The 22,019-nt window shown below is 40.8% G+C and overlaps 1 protein-coding gene across 4 annotated transcripts in view; it reads right to left on the reverse strand.

Moving 5' to 3' along the window:
• The window catches only part of NINL (ninein like), a 261,481-nt gene that overhangs the window by 12,383 nt on the left and 227,079 nt on the right, over window positions 1-22,019 (reverse strand). For 2 of the 4 annotated variants that reach the window (XM_045832845.1, XM_045832842.1), the window contains exons 19-21: window positions 17,443-17,601; window positions 16,007-16,120; window positions 6,760-6,876 (exon numbers count right to left, since the gene is read on the reverse strand). In XM_045832845.1, coding sequence (XP_045688801.1) covers window positions 6,760-6,876; window positions 16,007-16,120; window positions 17,443-17,601 — 390 coding nt within the window. Of the gene's footprint in view, window positions 1-2,579; window positions 3,736-6,759; window positions 6,877-16,006; window positions 16,121-17,442; window positions 17,602-22,019 lie in introns of those variants that run through there. The other 2 variants (XM_045832841.1, XM_045832843.1) reach the window with 2 other exon arrangements.

Consider the following 22,019-nt stretch of genomic DNA (forward strand, 5'->3'; position numbering starts at 1 on the left):
CAGACTCAGAGCTGACTGGACTATGGTGGGGGTTGCCATGGTGGAAGAAACTCCCATTCTCACATGAGAGTTTGTTGGAAAGTTGAGCTAGAGCCCAGCAAGCAAGCTGCATTTTCCCCCTCTGACCCCTCCCCCACAGACAGCAAAGAGGGTTGCCCTGCCCTGGTGAATACCTAAGGCCTGCCCCCTTACAACTTAACAGGTGTGTCAAGACAAAAAAATACGGCCCAAATGAAAGAACAGATCAAAACTCCAGAAAAAGCAAAGCAATGAGTAGCTAGCCAGTCTATCTGATGGAGAGTTCAAAACCCTGGTAATTAAGATGCTCACAGAACTGATTCAGCTTGGCTGGAAATGAAGGAACAAATGAAAGCTACCCAAAGTGAAATAAAGCAAAATATTCAGGGAATCAACAGTGACAGGAAGGTAGCCAGGACTCAGTGATTTGAAACATAAGGAAGAAATAAACATCCAACTGAAAGAGAATGAAGAAACTAGAATTCAAAAAAATGAAGAGAGGCTTAGAAACATCTGGGAGAACTTTAAATGTTGCAAATCTGAATTATAGGGGTGCCAGAAGGAGAACACAAGAGCAAGAAATGGAAAACTTATTTGAACAAATGAAGGAAAACTTCCCCGATCTAGTAAAGGAAATAGACTTCCAGGAAGCCGAGACAGTCTCAAAGAAATTGGACCCAAAGAACACACCAGGGCACATCATCATTAAGTTACCCAAGATTACAGATAAAGAGAGAATCTTAATAGCAGCAATAGGAAAGGAGACAGTTACCTACAAAGGAGTTCCCATTAGATCATCTGCTGATTTCTCAAAAGAAAGCTTGCAGGCAAGAAGGGGCTGGAAAGAAGTATTCTAAGTTATGAAAGGCAGGGACCTACATCCAAGATTACTCTATCCAGCAAGGCTTTCATTTAGAATGGATGGGCAGATGAAGTGTTTCCCAGATAACGTAAAGTTAAAGCAGTTCCTCCTCACCAAAGCTTTATTATATGAAATGTTAGAAGGACTTACCAAAGAAATTGAAGATCAAAAGCTATGAACAGTAAAATGACAAAAACAACTATGAACAACTGAACCTAAAAACAACAACATGAAAACATACAAATGCAAACAACTAGAACAGGAAGAGAATCATAAATGGACATGACATGGAGGGTTTTCAGAGGGGGAGGGGAAAAATAGAGGGGCAATAAGAAGCATAATTGGTAAGCATAAAATAGATGGGGAGACATTAAGAATGGTATAGGAAACAAGTCAGAGAACTCATGTACAACCCATGAACATGAACTAAGGAAGGGGAATGCTGGATGGTTGAGGTGTGCAGGGCAGACGGGAATAGAGGGAGAAAATTGGGAAAGCTAATAGCATAACAACAAAATATACTTAAAAATACACACACACATACATACATACATACATACAAAAAATGTGGTTTGCCAACCTCTGTTCCTTGACTTCTGCTGTGATCATTGTTATTTACCTTCTGATTACTTTGGTTTTAACTTGCTCTTTTTTTTTCCAGTTATTTAAGGTGGAAGCTGGGGTCACTGATTTTGAGAACTTGCTGCTTTTCTATTACTGATATTTAGTGCTATGAATTTTTCCTTAAGTGATGCATTAGCTCCACTCAAATTTTCGTGTATTGTATTTTCATTTTCTTTTTTTTTTTTAAGATTTTATTTATTTATTTTTAGAGAGTGAAGGGAGGGAGAAAGAGAGAGAGAGAAACATCAATATGCAGTTGCTGGGGGCCGTGGCCTGCAACCCAGGCATGTGCTCTGACTGGGAATTGAACCTGCGACACTTTGGTTCACAGCCCATGCTCAATCCACTGAGCTACACCAGCCAGGGCTTGTATTTTCATTATCAATCAGTTTAAAATATTTTCTAATTTCCCCTTCTGATTTCTTCTTTGTTTTGTGGGTTATTTGGCAGTGTATTATTCTTTTCCTGAATATTTGGGGATTTTCCAGATATCATTCTGGTCTTGATTTCTAATTTAATTCCACTGTGGCCAGAGAACATACTTTATATGACTCAAATCCTTTTACTTTTTTGAGAATTGTTTCGTGGTCCAGAATATGGTCTAGTTTGGTGAATGTTCCAAGTGCATTTCTGCTGTTGTTGGCTGTTTGGTTGTATAAACATCAGTTGGTTGATAGTGTTGTTCAGGTCTATTAGATTCAGTCTCCTTGTTACTCCAGTCCCAGCCAGAAGCCCAAAGTGAATGAAGATGTGTATCCTTTGATGGGTTTTGAAAAATGTGTATACCCATGTAACTCAAACTACAGTGAGACTTGCTATTTTAATAACTAGCATTACTAATCCCCAGTCATTGCTCTTTCTTTCATATTATTTAATTTGCTTATCTAGTTGAACATATAAACTTTAGAAGTGCCCATTTCTGGGACAAGTGGTTGACTGGGGTAGTTTATATTTTATTGGGAATGTAATAGTTAATGTTAAGTCTTCCTATCCAAGAACTGAGCTTTATACTTGTTTCTCATAAAACTATTTTTATACATTTGAAATATTTTATAATTAAAAAGTTAAAAACAAAGAAGTTAAATAAATTTTAATTAAAAAGTGTATTGCAAATAGTGACTCTTCATATTACAGTAAACCAAATAATCAAAATTTGTATATTTTTGATATAATACAGTACTAAAAAAAAACACCTCACCCAAGGATGTGTGTGTGTGTGTGTGTGTGTTTTAATTGATTTTAGAGAGGAATGCAGAGAGAGACAGAAACGTTGATGTGAGAGAGAAACATTGATCAGTTACCTTCCATATGTGCCCCACTTGGGCATTGAACCACAATTTAGGTTTATACCCTGACCGGGGAATTGAATCCACATATAGCCCTTTGGTATATAGGATGATGCTCCAACCAACTGAGCCACCTGGCCAGAGCACAGAACTACACATTTTTAAAGCATATAATACAATTTCCAGTGTGATGACATTTCAGTGAGGAAAAGATTGCATTTGCAGTAAATATCATTCATTATTCCTGAGTCCACAGACCTAACATAAGCACTGTCATCATCCTATGAAACATCATCCTATGCTGCAACAGTCCCTGAAAAGGGGGCTTCCCTTCCTTTGTCATTTACCACTGTGTGACAGTCAATAGGAGTGAAGCCTTTCTGGAAAGTTTGTATAGAACCACCATTGAAGGTACTAATGATTTAAACCCAAAGTAGTAATGGTGGAATGGTAAAACTGTACAGAGCCCTAATTTTGCATTTTAATCTTTCAGCCAAAGTCAAAGCACAATATGAAATAAATGTTTTACTGTGTTTTCTTTTAGCTCTTTGATGAGAGCCTCCATAACCTGACTTCACCAATGACCAGGAAATTACCCAGGACTGCTAATAAAAATGTAGTCTTTCCCAATGTGTCTATTTCCCCAGTATCTGGCTCATATGTCCAGGGGTATATGACCAATGGGCCATAAAAAATTATGGCATCATGAAAGATGCTCTTTCAAAATGAATTCCAAGAAAACAATCAGTCTATATATACAGAGAAGGATGCTGAAGTCATCTTACTAATTAGTTTGTTGAGAGCGCTAACTTTTTCCTCCAAGATTCTGGTTTTTTTCTCAGCTACTCGTTGCTTTTCTTCTGTGATCTGAAGTGCTTTCATCAGATGAGCATTTTCCAAATACAGCTCCTTGAGCAGCAAATCAGATTTTGTGTTCTTTTCAAACTAGAGAGGAGAGAAAGCCATACTTTCTTTACTGTGAATCTAGTACAGAAATGCTACACAACCAGCTTGCCTCCTTTTACTCCATCTTTATACAAACCCATAATTTTGGAGTTTTTACAGATCTGATAAAATCATTGGATGTCATAACAATTTTTATTTTCCTGGCATGAGAGAGGAAATTGAGAATGTGATGAACTGTGTGGTAGAGAAAGTTTACGTCAACTTGGAGAGATTTTACCATGAAATGAAGACGTGAAAGACCAAAATCTAGGCCTTAAAAAGGACTATTCAGGACAATGTAAAGCAAAGAAATTGTCAAGAGTGCCAAAAAATGTGTTCATCCAACTTTGCTCTTTAGGCCCATCATGTCACTGAGGACATACCAAGACACTGTATTCACCCTTAAAATTGGTGCAGTCAACACACACAACAGCCATAGGAACTTCAGCAATGGGGACACAAGGCCACTCTAGTCATGAGTCCTTGTTCAACATACAAAGGCAAGGATATCCTGACCTTGGGCTTAAGTCAACACTGAAGTCATTCATTCAATGAGCACCTCTCATGTGCTAGGCACTGCCCTAGCAACAACCCTGCTCTCATAGAGCACATATTCTAGTAGACATACATCAGAAACAAATATGCAGTGTGTCAGAGGGTAAGAAGTGCTGAGAGAAAACCCAGCAGTGGAGAGACAGCTGAGGAGGGGTTCCTATTTTGGTTGAGGTGAACAGAGAGGGCTTCTCTGCATGACATTTGAACAGGGGTCTGAATAAAGCACAGGAATAAGTCATGGAGCTGTCAAGGCATGAATGTCCTAGAGGGAGGAATAAGTGTAAAGACCCAGAAGCTGGGGCATGATGTGGGTAACAGAATGGCCAGGAGGCCTGTAACTGGAAGGCATGGTTGTGAGGAGGCCGACTGAAAAGTCAGACATACCATGCTGTCTGGGCAGGGCACTAGATCCTGGAGAATCTTGGAGGCCACTATAAAAACTGCCTTTTACTCAAGGTACCTGGGAAAACTGAAGGGTTCTGAGCAGAGGAAGGCCAGCACCTCAACCACATTTGGAAAGGACTATTGCCACTCCATGTTAACAGGTTAGAAGAAGAAATATGACACCAGTTCAGATACCAAAGATGATTGTGGGAGTAGTGGGATTGGGACAAGCAGTAGCTGGGTTCTGTTTCCACTCTGAAGGCAGAACTGGTGGAATAGATGGGAACATGGTGTGGGTGGGAGTCAGCTGAGGGAAAGAGCCCACTGTACTCCAAGGTTTTGGAACTAAGTCAATGGCAGGGGTGAGTTATGAGGGCAGACAGGTGAGTTCAAAGACAACTCTAAAGGTATTTCTGTGAGGAGAAGCAGAGAACTGGTAGGACCAGGGCTCCTTGACCCAGGAACCCAGAGGCAGGAAGGGTTGTGGGTGAGGTCAGGAGAGGTGGCATAGGTCAGGTCTAGGTGCGCATGGCCCTAGTACACTACATATTTGCTTTGGGTATTTTGGGCTGTCCAAGGACAGTTGAAAGGAGGAGGAAGAGGTGCTGGAGTTCAATGGGGAGAGAGGGTTCAGAATGCTATCCAGCCAGGGGGTTTGCGCAGGGCTGATGGGCGACAGCCACAAAACTGAACTAGAACTGGTCTCGCCAGGTAAGAGGAGGCAAACGTGTGCAAAGGAGTGACTGTAAGGGGGAGTCAGAATGCGATAGTTGGGAGGAAAAGTGAGGATGAGGGAGACATTGAGAGGATCAGTGGATGGCAGAGCAGGCCAAGATGGTGGATAAGAAAGGGGGCAGGCTCCAAAGACTAGCTTAGCCTGGGAAACTTCCACCATGATTCAGGAGCAAGAGGCAACACGAATGTTTCATCCATTTGGGCTCAGTTCAGGATTGCTGAGATAAACCATACTTGATTATTATGTAATAAAAATATTTCTACAGATTCTCACATTTCTTTAATTTCTTCTAGCACTGCAACAGAACTTTTTTGGAGCAGTTGGAGTTTGCCTTTTTGTGTTTCTTCTTTTCTTCGGAGCTTGTTACCCCTCCCAGCACTCCCTGTGCTGGCTGCTCCACTGCCTGTTAGTTCTTACTGATTTAATTGCTGGCTGAATGAGATTGTAAACTTTTATTGATAAGGGCAGCTGTGACTTTTGTTGTTTTCTTCCTACAGCAGCTCAGGTTATTTCTTTTTTTCCCATGTTGATTACTTCAAAAATATAGATCATATCATGCTCTTACTTAAACTCTTCCAATGGCTTCTAATTGCAATTAAAATCCAGACTGCTGACCTTAGTGGGACCTGCCTACCTGTACCCACCCAACAGATCACACCAGCCACAATAACTCCTCAGTGGCCTTCTGCATACCATGCGTGGTCCCATCTAAGGACATGCACCTGTTCTGTTCCCTCTGTGTGAAATGCATCTCCTCCTTGGGGATCTCACATGTTCTTTAGCACATGCAGAGAATTGTGAGTGCCCTTTTACAGCTGCTTCAGAGATTAGGGGTGCTGTTGGAACTTAGCACTATAATGCACAGAACAGTTCTACCATGAGCATTCTCCCTTCTAAAATGTCAGCCTGGCCTCTTATCATTAGATGTCTGTTGCCATGCCATATCCTGACTATCCTCACCAGATGCCACCCATCACCATTTTCTTCAGAGCAATTCTTATAACCTGAGGTCACTTATCTTGTTACATCTGTCTCTGCCTCCAGAATGTAAGGTCTTGGGGGCTTATGTTAGGGTTTACCCACAACAATGCCTTGATACATAACAGGTACTTGGAATGACTCAATGAATGAATATCTTTTCTGAGGTTATGTGAACACCTCAAAAAATACATCTTAAATAAAGTTTACACAAAGCCCCAGATTCACTGGTTCCAAATGAATATGGGGTTCCTTTGAGTTCTGTTACAAGACAGTTGCTCCCTGAATCAACTACTTAAACACCCATAAAAGAAAAAAAAACAGTTCTGAAGGAGGATATTAGCATACACTGACACAACCCCCTCACTCACCTGCTGTCCCAGCTCAGCCACTTTTTCTTGTAGGAGCATTTCCATGTTCTTTGAAATCATTTCCAATTTTTCTATCCACTCTTCTGTATCTTTAAGCTGTTTTTTATGTTCTTCCTGCTACAAAAGAAAGTTATAAACCAATATTTTACACTTTATTTTTTTAAAGATTTTATTAATTTATTTTTAGAGAGGAAGGGAGAAAAAGAGGGGGAGAAACATATGAGAGAGAATCATTGATCAATTGTCTCACACATCCCGAACTGGGGACCTGACCTACAACCCAGGCATGTGCCCTGACCGAGAATCAAACCTACGACCTTCAGTTTGCAGGCTGGCACTCAATCAACTGAGCCACATCAGCCAGGGCCCAATATTCTACATTTTAGAGTGAATCTTTTCAGGTTTGCTTACTGTAAAGTGGAAATTAGCTAAGGTGTGCAAATTTGAGAGTAACTATAGATAACCTTTTATCTATATAGAGTAAGTTAAAAAATGTCACATACAAAACAAGTCTCAATAAATTTAAGAAGACTGAAATTCTATCAGGCATCTCCTCTGACCAGAATACTATGAAACTAGATATCAACCACAGGAAGAAAAGTGAAAAACACAGAAAGATATGGAAGCTAAATAACATGTTACTAAACTAAACAATGGAAGAAATCAAAAGATACCTTGAAACATGCAAATGAGAATGCAACAACCCAAAATTTGTGGGACACAGGGAAAATAGTCCTAAGAAAGAAATTCATAACATTACAAGCATATCTCAAGAAACAATAAAAAGCTCAAACAATCTAATTTTACAAGTAAAGGAACTTGTAAAAGAAGAACAAAGCCCAAAGTGAGTGGAAGGAAAGAAATAATAAAAATCAGAGAAGAAATAAAAACATTAAAAAAAAAAACAATACAAAAGATCAGTGAATCCAAGAGCAGCTTCCCTGAAAAAATAAACAAGACTTTAGGCTCATAAAAAAAAAGTAAAAAAATGAAGGGCGAAATAACAACTTATACCACACACAAGGGGTTGTAAGAAAATACTGTGAACAACTATGCCAACAAATTGGACAATTTGGATAAAATGAATTAATTCCTAGAAACATACAATCTTCCAAAACTAAATCAGGAAGAATAAGAGTGTGAATAGACAGATTACAGTTAGTGAAATTGAAGCAGTCAACAAAAAACAAAGTCTTGGACTGAATGGCTTCACGGGTGAATTTTATCAACCTTCAGAGAAGAACTAACCCCTCTCCTCAAACTATTCCAAAAAATTCAAGAGGGAAGACTCCCAAGCTCATTTTACAAGGCCAGTGTTCTCCTAAATCCAAGACCTAAATAAAGACATTACAAAAATGGAAAATTAAAGGCCAATGTCCCTGATGAACATAGATGCTAAATTCCTCAACAAAGTATTAGTAAACCAGATCCAGCAATACATTAAAAAGATCATATACCATGATATGGTGGGATTTATTCAGGGGATGAAAGGTTGAAACAATATCTGCTAATTAAGAAACATGATACACCACCTAAACAAAATGAAGGATATAAACCACATGTTCATATCAATAGATGCAAAAAAGCAATTGATAAAATCCAGCACCTATTTATGATAAAAACCCTCAGCAAAGCAAAAATAGAGGGAATATACCTTAATACAATAAAGGCCATATTTGACAAACACACAAGCAACATAATCCTCAACAGATAAAAACTACAAGCATTCCCCTTTAGATGGGGAACAAGTCATGGATGTACACTTTCACCACTCATTAAAGTCCTAAGAAAGCACTCAAACAAGAAGAAATACAAGGCATCCAAGTCGGAAAGGAAGAAGTAAAATTGTCATTGTTTCTAGATCGGATGGCAAGCTACTATTTTTAGAGAACCCTGAAGATTCCTCAAAAAAAAAAACCCAAAAAAGTATTAGAACTGACCAATGAATTCAGTAAAGTAACAGTATACAAAATTAGTATACAGAAGTCAGTTGTATTTTATATGCCAATAATACACTATTGAAAAGGGAAACTAAGGAAACAATCCCATTCACAGTTGCTTCAAAAAGAATAAAATACCTAGGAATAAATCAAACCAGAGGTGTAAAGACCTATATTCAGAAAATTACAAGACACTGAAGAAAGAAATTGAAGAGGATACAAATAAGTGGAAGTACATACTTATGTTCACAGACAGGAAGAATTAACATTATTAAAATGTCCATACTACCCAAAGCCATCTATAGATTCAACACAATTCCTATCAAGACACAAATGGCTTATTTCACAGAAGTACAACAAATATTCAAAAAATATATATGGAATCACAAAAAAACCTGAGAAGCAACAGTGATCTTGAGAAAAAACAAAGATGGAAGAATCATGCTACCTGATATCAAACTATACCACGAGTCCATAGTAATCAAAACAGCATGGTAATAGCATAAAAACAGAGATTCAGATCAATGGAACAGAATAGAGAACCCAGAAATAAATCCACACCTTTAAAGTCAATTAATATTTGATGAAGGAGACAAATTATAATGGGCTAAAGACAGTTTATTCAATAAATGGTGTTGGGAAAATTGGACAGATACATGAAAAAAAAGTGAAACTAGACCACCTACCACCACACACAAACTCAAAATGGATTAAAGACTAAAAGATTAGACTTGAAACCATAAAAATCCTAGAAGAAAACATAGGCAGTAAAATCTTAAACATTTCTCTTCCCAGTACTTTTTCTGATATATCTCCTCAAGTAAGGGAAACAAAGAAAAAATAAACAAATGGGACTATGTCCCATTTAATTTGACTATGTCAAACTAAAAAGTTTTTGCACAGCAAAGAAAACCATCAAAAAAGACCCCCAAAACAAAACAAACACCCCACAGAATGGGAAAACATATTTTCCAATACAGCTGATAAAATCCAAAATTTATAAAAAACTCAACACCAAAAGCAATCCAATTTAAAAAATAGGCAAAGGACCCAAATAGGCACTTCTTCAAAAGTGTCTGTTTTTGAATAGATGTCTAACAAATATGAAAGGATACTCAACATCACCGATCATCAGAGAAATGCAAATCAAAACCACAATGAGGTGTCACCTCACACTGGTCAGGATGACTATCATCAATAAATTAAAAAACAAGTGTTGGCAATGAAAGAGGAGCCCTTTTGCACTGTTGGTGTGAAGGCAGATTGGTGCAGCCACTGTGGAAAACAGTATTACCTCCAAAAATTAAAAATGGGAACTGTCTTAAGAAACCAAAACACTAATTGGAAAGAACATAAGCACCCCCAGAATCATTGCAGCATTATTTACAACAGCCAAAATTTGGAAGCATCCCAAGTTTCCATCAATATATGAGTGCATAAAACAGCTATGGTATATTTACATAATGGATTATTAACCATAAAAAAGAAGAATATGTTATTCTTTTCAATAGCATACACAGAACTGGAGAACATTATGCTAGGCTAAGTGAAATAAGCCAGTCAGTGAAAGACAAGTACCATATGATTTCACGCATGTCGAACCTAATCAACAAACAGAACTAAGAAGCACTCTGCTGGTGGGTGTTGTGGGGATGGAGGGATTGAGGAAAAAAATAGAACTCATGGACAGAGACAATGGTGTGGTGATTGTGGAAGGGTATGTTAATGGATGGAGGTGGAAGAGGGTATGTGGGATAAATGGCAATGGAATAAATACAATAAAATAAAAATAAAATTTAAAAATGTCTGTTCCTAGCCACTAAACTATTATTTCTTTTTGTAATTCAAGAATTAGCTAACTGCTTTGTCCTAAAAATTTAATCATAAATGACTCCAAAGTGAGTTTACCCTATACATGTTATTAAGTATTTCTAAGGAATTTCTGATTAAATTGTTTTGTTTTGTCAATAATCTATCATAATTTATTTCCAGCTTAGCCTTTTTGCATAATCCTTTGTTAGAATTTATGTTTTAGAAATATTTAATTTTACCCACCTTTCAAGTGTTGCTCTAATTTTTCCCCATGAAGGCACTCACTGCCCTCTGGCTCCTGATCTCCACATTCCTTCTGCCCTGAACTTTTCCTCATGAACTGTGTTTCAATATTTCAGGATCAAGTTGTTTTCTTGGACTTTTAAATTAAACCCCTGCACAGGGTGCACATGTTCCACAGACAATTCAAGCACTTTAAAAATACTAACTCATTCATGCCTTACAATAATGCTTTAGGTGAGTACCACTGGTATCTCAATTATACAGATGAGGAAACAGGAGTACAGAGAAGTTAAGTAACTGGCCCGGAGTAACTCAACTGGGAGGTGGGGGAGCCAGGATCCCAATCTCTGCAGTCCATGCTCTGAGGCACTGTCCTGCTTCCCTTTAAGGCAGGTACTCTCTTTCTACATCTCCTGATGCCTAGTGCAGAGCAGCCGGCTCCCCACAGCAGGCTCTCCAAGTCTATGCTGTTACCTTGTTGACCTCTTACTGTCTGCCCTCCTCCTTCCTCCCTCACATACTTGCTATTCTTAAACATACCAAGTACATACCCACCTCAGGGCCATTGCACATGCTGCTCCTGCAGCCTATAGCCCTCTTCCTCCAGGTTACTGGATAGCTTGCTGCCTCAACAACTTCAAGTGTTGGCTTAAGGGCCACTTTCTCTGGCTATCCTGTTTAAAATTGGAAAGCCTCCCATTTCACAGCACTGATCACCATCTGACATGCTATTCATATTATACATTTTTGTTTTGTCTCCCACCACTAGAATATAGGATCCAGAAGGGCCCAGATTTTTGCTTTTGTGTCATTTCTGTGTCCCTGATACCTAGATCAGTGTGTATCCAGTAAGTAACTTTTTAAAACTTTTTTTATTGTTGTTCAACTATAGCTGTCTCCATTTTCCTTCCCCCACCATTCCCCCCTCACCCCAGCCATCCTTCCCACCCTTGATCCTACCCCACTTTGGTTTCATCATGTGTCCTTTATAGATGTTCCTCCAGTAAGTAACTTCTGCAGTCCTTATGTGCCTTTGGCTGGATTTTTTTTTCAGTCTGCATAATGGTTTAAGATTCTTTTTAAATTAGGTGTATCATTTGGAAACTGGGAGTGTTCATGTAAAAATCTAGTTTCTGGCTTCTCTTTGAAATCAGGAGAGATGGAATGCTGAGGCCTGAAGTCCCACAGGGCTACACAGGGGGGACCAGCACCCATCACTTCACTTAAAACCTTTCTCTATCACCATCTTTCAGGTCCTGTGAGCATTCAGTGTGTGGTCCCAGACATACAGCCATGGGCCCTACTGCAGACCCTATGCAGCCTCAAAGGACATACTGCATCTGGGAGGAACTGTGACCCCCAGGCTGAAGGGAACTTCAGGATCAGCTTGCTCTCTGAGGGGGTGGGGGACACCTTCCCTGAGAGGCTCGCTGCCCCTCCATGATCATTCCTTAGCATCTGTTGAGTCTCTTGTTATTAACATGAAAACTGGGCTCTCACAGCTTCTGTACAACCAATCCTCATGGAGTTAGGATGACTGTTGGGATGTCTTCCCCATGGTGTTAGGGTAGTTTTTGGCTGAATGCCAGTTATCCAACTGCATGCTCTCTTTCACCATCAGCTGAAACCTCAGGGCCTTTGTCTCCATTTACCCACTGTGCTTGCAGTAGCTTCCTTGCCTCCTCCTAGGGGCTGCATCCCGGTGGAGCTGCTGAGCTACTCACTGATCCCATTTTAGCAGCTCCTGTAGCTTGGCCATGCAGCCCAGAGGCACACTCTGCTCCATCTCCTTCTGCAGCTGGTGGACCTCATGCAAGTGCTGGCCAAGAGCATAAACCTCAGCCTCAGGTTGGCTCCATGCAGCTATACTAGGGAAAAGGCCACCACAGCTGTGGTGTGGTTGCTGAGAACTGCAGGATCACTGCCAGATATAGAGGATTCTGTATTTAAGGATACCCTACAACTGGAAGGGCAAGTAAGGCATTTCTCTCATCTGTGATACTATGTCTGCAGTAGAATGCAGGATTTATAAAGAGCCTATTCATTGGAACTCCCATGTAGCCAGAGCTGCTCAGTAAGAGAGTCAGGAAAAGTTGTGCATATAATCCTCAGAACGATGATGTTGAGACTTCACAATGGATATGTGGGAGGATCATGGTATATTCTGTTCATTTTTACCTTCCAGCACACTTCACTAGAGTCTGCTTATTTAAAAACTGTAACCCATGCAAGCTGGATATGGTCATTTTCCTTTAAGTGGAGAATTTACATCCTAAGACCTCTCAGATGCTATGGTCATGGAGGGTAATTAACACATAGTGAATGCAGAAAGGAACTTGGGAGTAGGTGTGGGGTAAAGTCCCTCAGCCACAGAGGATGGCACAGAACTCACAGAGTTATGCTGAGTCAATATGACAGAACTGTACATTGTGTGGCAAGTATTTTCCCTAAGCAATTGAGAGATCAGATCCAAACACCATTTAATTCACTCTGACTCTGGAGGCTTCATCCAGAATGCACAGTATTTCCTTGGCCCCTAAAAGAACTGGTCATATCAGCCCTTACCCACCTCTGAGGCTCCATCAAATGTCACACTTAGGAGGGCATCTTGCTACCTGGTATATGTCATCAGTTTGGCTCAAATAAACTTATAAAAATTCAAAAAAAATGTCACAATCAAGGCAGGTCTCAAAGTGGCCATATAGAAAGGGAGGATGCCCACTCTAGCCGCACAAGTGTGATAGTGAGGCTGCAAACCTCCAGCCCAGATTCCTTTCAATAGTCACTATGTCACCTCATATCTCTGAGAGGCCACCTCAGGGGCTGATAGGGGACTCAAGACTGGGGACATGTTGGAGGCATCCAGGCCTTTTGTGTGACCATCCCCGCTCCTTGGGAACAGCTAACTGCTGAGAACAGGAATGCTGCAGCTTCACTCACCTAATCCTCTCTGAATTTCAAAGCCCTCATTGCACCTTGATTGTCCTCCCCCACACCCTTATAAAAGATCTGGCCAGGAAAGAAAAGGGAAGATGGTTTGTTAGGGTATGAACCCGCCATCTTCTTGGATCGCCGGCCATCTGAATAAAGTGCTCATAAAAGATTCAATCGCTGTCATTGCTTATTGGATTTGGTAGTGACAGGCAGCCTGAACGCCGGTGTCTTCCGGTTGCAGGGCCAGATCATCACTCTAACACACAGCTGTTCTCTAGGACAAGGATCATCCCAGAAAGACACACCTGTACAAGAATAGCTTCCAGTACAGCTACCATGCTATTTTGAGGAAAAGAGAAGGAAGAACCTGTGCTAAGACACATCTCCACCAAAAATAGCTTCTTCTAGAGTTTCCCTCTTTAGATGGTCATTCTTCAACCCCCCTACCCAGACTTGAGCTTCATCTGAGGCCCTGTTAGAGTGCCTATGCATCTCAATGGCACTCCCACTCTGATCTTGCCCCCTACTTCCTCTGATGTCCTCTTTCTTTGAACATACTCACACTCCTCACTGCCACCTTCTACAGCCACCCTTCTGAACCCCTGTGCCTGACAGCAACTTTTTCTGCAGGGAGGCTGCTGCAGGCCCAGCATGGTAGTCCCTGCAACCCTACTTTGTGACTATCTACATGGGCAATTAGCATGTAAGCATCCACATGCTAAATTCTTTCCAGTCCTTTCATCTCACCCTTCATCAAAGTAAGGCACACATAGAGCTAGTTCAGCTCCAGAGTTGACAGGTGGAGGCTATGCCATTCACCCACTGAGAGGTGGGCTCTGAGCCCTCCTCTTGAATTGAGGCTGGACCAATAGAATGTTGGATTTGGTCACCAAGTTAAAAAAAAATGGCACTGAGACTTCCCCCAAGCTGCTCCCCTGCTGTACCTGTCCAACCTTCTTGTCTAGTCACCTCCTAGATCTTCCTCATCAGAACCATCCACTGATGATCCAGTGACAACAATAGCTCCCTCCCAGGTATCTTCATATCATCATGCCCATCCTCATCACGGCACACCTATAGGTACCTTAATTATTCTGTAGATGCCTCTACTTCCCTCCTCTGGACTTTGTGGCTTTGGAGGGAATCTTCTAAGTCACAAAGAAGTGGAAACCAGCTCGTGTTGCAACAGGATTGCTTAAGTAATATATCTTCTGCCTGTGACACTGGCTGATTTTTTAGCCTCAAAGGGCTCAAATTGGCCAAGGCAATTTCTCAAGGGTCCTTTCACACTTAAAACAGAGACAGGAACCCCCAAATACAGAAGAATCTCTGGGTAAGTGCTTGCTTGCAATAGGAAAGCTGACAGCCTACAGGAGCACCCTACTTTTTCAGACCAGGTGTGACCAACACCAAGTCCAGCTGTGAGGCCAAAACCCAGTAGGGGAACCAGCAAAGAGGCTCAGCAGGAGGAAAGTATTCAGGCATCACACTCAAGTGAGGCTGCAGCTGGGACTGAGGCCACGTTGGTTAGAGACCCCTACTATATTGTGCTCTGGGTGGCTTCTCCCAAGGACCCTTTCTTCCCTATAGCCCTGGCCCTCCAAGGACACCCATAACTGAGTCTGCACTGGGCTCTTGGTACTCAGGACACCTCCTACTGTTACACACCTGCCATTTTCTCCTCCCCCTTGAGCATCTGGATCTCCCAGGGAGAACTGGCTACCCGTCTGTGTGCCTGAACCTCAGACTGGCAGGGAACCCCAAGGTTCATGTTTGTCCACAGCTGTGAGCTCCCTGACTCCATCTTTGCACCTTGCAATCCTGGCAAGCGCTGGATAAATGCTGGAGCAGGAGAGCGTAGGAGCCAGCAGGTGTTACATACACCAACATGCAATTTCAGGGTTCCACTGTACATGTGTAAATATGTGTGAGATTGGGGCATGAAGCTCCTTACCCATGGGGTCTACTCTGCCCTGAGGCCTTGGATCTGATACTATGTCCCTTCCTCAGATGCCACCCTGAAGGTTTCTTCTGGCTCATCAGTTCTGTAAAGGGCACACCCAAGGACATGTTTATAGGCCTCCTTCCCTCAACTGAGGCATAGCTCTTCATATGGCCTGCTCAAGGTCAACATAACTTTGGACTAGACTTGACTTCAGTCCTGGCCCTCATAAGTGCCCCACTAGCTGTGCAACCTCAGGCCAGCCTGAAAATTTATCTGGGATGGACTAGTCCTGACAAGCCTCTGTCAGTACTGAACTTCATTGACTCTGTTTCCCAGATGGGACCCGGTGTCTCAGACCATCATATATACCCACCCGGTTTTGACTTTCTTCAAAGGTCTCTCTCAGCTGTGACCATGACAGGCTCAGGCTCTGACATTCTTGATTCATGTGTTCAAGATCAAGTTCAAGTTTTTGAATTTGGTCACCCTGTTTTTTAAAAAAAAAAAAATCTCACATGTATAAGAAATAGCAGTTTGACACATGTTTAATGCAGAAACTTCAGAAAATTACAGAAAAGCAAAAATTGTAAAATTTAAGTCACTCATGATCCAAGCAGTCCAAGGACCATAGCTGACACTGTATTGTCATTCTTTATCCCTTCCTCTACACACAGTATTTTTATTGGTAAGACTGGTACAGTGTTATATGCTGTGCTTTCCTCTTTATTATATCTTGATCATTTCTGCACACAATAAATATTATTTGAAAACATGGTTTTTAACACCTGTACCATAAGTTACTGACTCATTCAGTAAATTGTAGATGAATGATTCAAATAGATTCCAATTCTGTTTTGCTATTATAAATACCACAGCAATAAAAATACTTCCAGCTAAGTTTTTCCACAATCCTCAGGTAAAACTCAATAAGCAGAATCATGAAGTCAGAAGATACTGACATTCTAGAGGCTCTTGATACATACTTTGCCAAACTGTCCTTCAGAGGGGTTGTACCCATGTACTCTTTTACCATCAAAATTTAATTCCTTTCTGCTACCTTTTCTAGATAGCGGGTATTTGCAAAAGGTCCTGAAATCCACATATTTTCCAAGGCTTGGGTAGGAGACTGTTCTGTGTGGCATGGGCCCAGCTCCCACTTGGAGATGCACAGGATCCACGGCCGTGGATAGGTTCTCCCATGCGGAATCAGGCCTGCTATGTACCTAGGCCACTTTGAGTCTTGCTTTTGCTAAAAAACTCCCTCACTCTGAGTTGAGACAGCAAGTGCTTACTGTAACTTCATAAAATCCGTGCTAAAACTCCCCAGTATGGAGTATAACCAGTTCAACTGCTTTTCCCTTTTCACTTGCAAATATCTGTCTTCTGTGATGTGATTAGCGGCATTGGCTCCTTTGTTTTCTGTAAATAGTAACCACCAAAAGCCAACCTGTGCAAAGAAAATGAGGACCATCATGTACTGTGCCCAGAGATAAAGGCCCGTCATGGCGGAGGCTGTGGCTTTTTGCTCCCCTTGAGAGCGAAGCTGCTCTCTCTTTTCCTCCACAGGACTCAGTAGCCTGTGTGAATGTCTCTCCCCCATCCACAATGTCTCCAATGCCAGGAGCTGGGTCTGCATCAGGCTTGCCAGTTAAGTCCCTAACTTCATGTGCAAGGCAGTGCCTATCTTTTGGCATTTTAGGTAGGCAAATAGGCATTGCCTACCTAAAAATGCATGCTCCTGATGTGTTCAAACTATTTCTTTACTGTGCCCACTCCTCTCTACCCCACTGCCTCCTGGCCACTCCTTACCTGCAGCTCATTCTGGTGTCCAGCCTCCTCTAGGCTTTGTGTTAACAGTTGAATTGTGATGCAATTTTTCTTGATTTGAGCCTGCTGGGTAGTAGCCTTCTCTCCCAGCTGAAGGATACTGTGGTTGAGCTGAAACAATTCATCCTTACACTTCTGACTCTAAAGCAAATGGGTTGAAACAGATGAAACAGTTATTTTTAAACCAGCAACTCGATTCAGACCATTTCAGTGGTTTTCAACAAGGGATGCTTTTGTTTCCCAGGGGATACTTACACTGTCTTGAGACATTTTGAGGTACCACAACAGGGACTGGCATCTAGTGAGTGAGGTACTCAGCACCCTCCAAAGCAGAGAGTGATCTGGCCCAAACAGAAATCATGCAATCATAGGAAACCCTGCTCTATTCCTAGAAAAAATGAGATATATCTGGACCGACAAAGGTGGCTATACCCAGCAGATAGTGAATGCTTAACAAACACTCCCTGGGTGATTGAGCAAATGCATTGTGAATTGAAACAACAACTAGGAAGCTGGTTCTACCATCTTTTACCATAGAAATTCTAGTTACTGTGAACAAATTTTCATGCATATCTTCATACAAGCCACTTACTTGTTTTATTCCCACAACAGTCAGTTCTTGAGGCTGTGTGCCAGGAGCTCTCAGGTATTTTCAGAATGTTATCCTCTGAGCAAGCTTCAGTGCTCTTGGAAATACACACACCTCACTTTATCCTCAGGACAGGATTGTGCTAACACCCATACTACTTTTATGTTTTTGAGGGTTTGATAAACACATAATGGAACCCAGGAGTTGTTGAAACTCAAGATTATTCTGCTTAGTTAACCTACACTTTTCTCTTGTGATGACTTCTCCTTTTCTTTCCTGTAAATTGATTGTCATCTTGAGGTGCTTCCATATCATAAGTTCATGGCAGTTACATCTGGTATAAAGCTCCCTTGTGTTTATAACATTTTACTGGGGGAATTAAAATTTTTTCAATTATAGTTTACATTCAATTTTAATTTGCATTAGTTTCAGTTAGTACAGCATAGTGGTTAATGATAATACATTTTACAAAGTATTACCCCAATATTTCCAGTACTTGTCTGAAACCATACATAGTTATTGCAATATTATTATTATTTTTAATATCTTTTATTGATTGATAAATCAATATTATTGAATGGTACAGTTGTCCCATTTTCCCCCTTCACTCCCCTCCACCCTGTACACCCTCTCCCACCCATATCCCCCCCTGTAGTCATGTCCATGTGTCATACTTATAAGTGTTCTTCAGCTTCTAGATTTCCCATACTATTCTTACCCTCCCCCTATCTGTTTTCAACCTATAATCTATGCTACCTTTTCCCCCTCTCTCCTCCTCCCACTCCCCTGTTGCTAACCCTCCATGTGATCTCCATTTCTGTGCTTCTGTTCCTGTTCTAGTTGTTTGCTGAGTTTCTTTTGGTTTTGCTTTAGGTGTGGTTGTTAATAATTGTGAGTTTGCTGTCCTTTTACTAGACATGTTTTTTCTTTATCTTCTTTTCTTAGATAAGTCCCTTTAACATTTCATAAAATAAGGGCTTGGTGATGATGCCTTTAACTTGACCTTATCTGAGAAGCACTTTACCTGCCCTTCCATTCTAAGTGAAAGCTTTGCTGGATAGAGTAATCTGGGATACAGGTCCAGATTACTTATTCCATGTCTTTCATGACTTGGAATATTTCTTTCCTGCCCCTTCTTGCCTGTAAGGTCTCTTTTGAGAAATCAGCTGACAGTCTGATGGGAACTCCTTTGTAGGTGACTGTCCCCTTATCTCCTGCTGCTTCTAGGATTCTCTCCTTCATTTTTACCTTGGCTAATGTAATTATTATGTGCCTTGGTGTGTTTCTTCTTGGGTCCAACTTCTTTGGGGCTCTCTAAGCTTCCTGGATTACCTGGAAGCCTATTTCCTTGGCCAGAATGGGGAAGTTCTCCTTTATTATTTGTTCAAATATATGTTCAATCTGTTGCTTTTCTTCTTCCCCTTTCTGGTACCCCTATAATTCGGATGTTGGAATGTTTAAAGATGTCCTGGAGGTTCCTAAGCTTCTCCTCGTTTTTTTTTTTTTTTTTGGAACTCTTATTTCTTCATTCTTTCCTGCTTGTATGTTTTTTTTCTTCCTTCTGGTCCGCTCTGTTGAGTCCCAGTGTCCTTCCCTTCACTATCGGTTCTCCGTGCATCTTCCTTCATCTCTTTTATGGTAACCTGCATTTTTTCATGTAGTTTGCACCCAAAATCAACCAATTCTGTGAGCTTCCTGATCACCAATGTTTTGAACTGTGCATCTGATAGATTGGCTATCTCTTGGTCGCTCAAAAGGATGAGCCCTGGGACATTAATCTGTTTTTCTCTTTGAGACATGCCTCTCTCTCTCTCTCTCTCTCTCTTCTTTTCTTTCTTTTTTTTTTTTTTTTTGGTCTGGTCGCTCCGGTAACAGTGAGGGGTGGAGCCTTAGGTGTTCACCAGGGCTGGGCACCCCAGTCGCTAGATTGTGACGTTTATGTGGGGGCGGGGGCGGGGGCAGGGGCGGGGGCAGGGGTGGGAACGGGAACAATGGCAGCAGCTCCATTTTCCGTGGGACCTCGGTCCCTTCTCTGGGATCCTGGGTTGCGCACTCTGCCCTGATCCACAATCGCCGCCTCACTGGGTCTGCCAGCTGCCGCTTGCGTACTCAGGGTCTACCGCTGCAATCTTGCATGCCCCAGATGCCTTACGCATCCCAGGTCGCCTTATGCGCCCAACTCTCTCTGCTCTCCCCACCACGACCGGTGCCCAGCTTCTCGTCTCCGCCCCTCCTACAGGTCTGAATGAATGGGTGTACTTCAACTTCTGGGCTGTCCGACTTACATTCAGATAAATTCGCTGTCAGTTCTGGATGTTATTCTGCCTCTAAATTGTTGTTCTAATCTTGGTTGTGTGTGGAGTTACATTGGGTCCACCTATGCCTCCATCATGCCAGAAGTCCACAATATTATTTTTTTTATTTTAATGATTTTATCTACTTATTTTTAGAGAGGGAAGGGAGGGAGATAGAAAGAGAGAGAAACATCAATGTGCAGATGCTGGGGTTCATGGCCTGCAACCCAGGCATGTACCCTGACTGGGAATCGAACCTGCGACACTTTGGTTCGCAGCTCACGCTCAATCCACTGAGCTATGCCAGCCAGGGCTGCAATATTATGGATTATATTTCCTATACTGTACTTTATAGCCCCGTGACTATTTTCCAACTATCAATTTGTACTTCTCAATCCCTTCACTTTTTTTTTACTGTCTGGTAACTACAGTATGTTCCCAGTATGTCTTTTATTTGTTTATTTATATTATATTACACAAGTAAGTGAAATCATATGGTATTCGTCTTTACCTGACTTAATTAATTTCACTAAGCATAATACCCTCTAGATCCATCCATTTTGATGCAAATGGTAAGATTTCATTCTTTTTATGGCCAAGTAATATTCCACTGCATATATGCAAAACAATTTTTTTCTATCCACCCATCCACTGATGGGTACTTGGGTTGCTGCCATTTCTTGGCTATTATAAGTAATGCTGTAGTGAACATAGGGGTGCATATATTCTTTTGAATTAATGTTTTGGGTTTCTTATGTATATACCCAGAAGTGGAATCACTGGGTCATAAGGCAGCTCCATTTTTCTTTTTCTTTTTTTTTTTTTTTGAGGGCTCTCCATACTGTTTTCCATAGTGGCTATTAATCTCAATTATCACAAAAAGTGCATGAGAGTTCCCATTTATCCACCTCCCTGCTAATGCTTTTTTGTTGATTTATTTATGATAGCTATTCTGACATGCAGCATGAAGTTATATCTCATTATGGTTTGAATTTGCATTTCTCTGATAATTACTAACCTTTAGTATCTTTTCATGTTTATTGACTATCTGCATTTCTTCATGGGAGAAGTGTCTATTCAGAATCTCTGTTCATTTTCATTTGTTGGGGTTTTTTTCTTTTGGTGTTGAATGTATGAGCACTTTATAAATTTTGGATATAAACTCCTTATGGGATGTATCATTGGCAAATATCTTCTCCCATTCAATAGATGATCTTTTCACTTTGTTGATGCATTTCACCTTTGCTTTGCAAAAACGTTTTAGTTTGATATAGTCCCGTTTTATTTTTTCTTTTGTTTCTCTTGCCCAGAAATATATCAGAAAAAATATATTAAGAAAAATGTCAGAGATTTTAGTATTTATTCTTTTTTTCTAGTTTTTTTTTATTTCAAGTCTTATATTTAAACCTCTAATACACTTTGAATTCATTTTTGTATATGGTATTAGAACATGTTCTAGTTTCATTTTGTTGCATCTTCCCAACTTTCAGAACACCATTAATTGAATAGACTGTATTTACCCCATTGTATGTTCTTACCTGCTTTATTAATTGAACATATAGGGGTTTATTTCTAGGCTCTCTATTGATTTATTGATCTATATGACTATTTTATTTTAATGCCAGTACCATCCTGTTTTGATTATATATAGCCTTGTGGTATAGTTTGATATGAGG

This window comes from Phyllostomus hastatus, unplaced genomic scaffold (assembly GCF_019186645.2).
Source record: "Phyllostomus hastatus isolate PE091 unplaced genomic scaffold, TTU_PhHast_1.1 phas_contig_17, whole genome shotgun sequence".
Classification (NCBI taxonomy): Eukaryota; Metazoa; Chordata; class Mammalia; order Chiroptera; family Phyllostomidae; genus Phyllostomus; species Phyllostomus hastatus.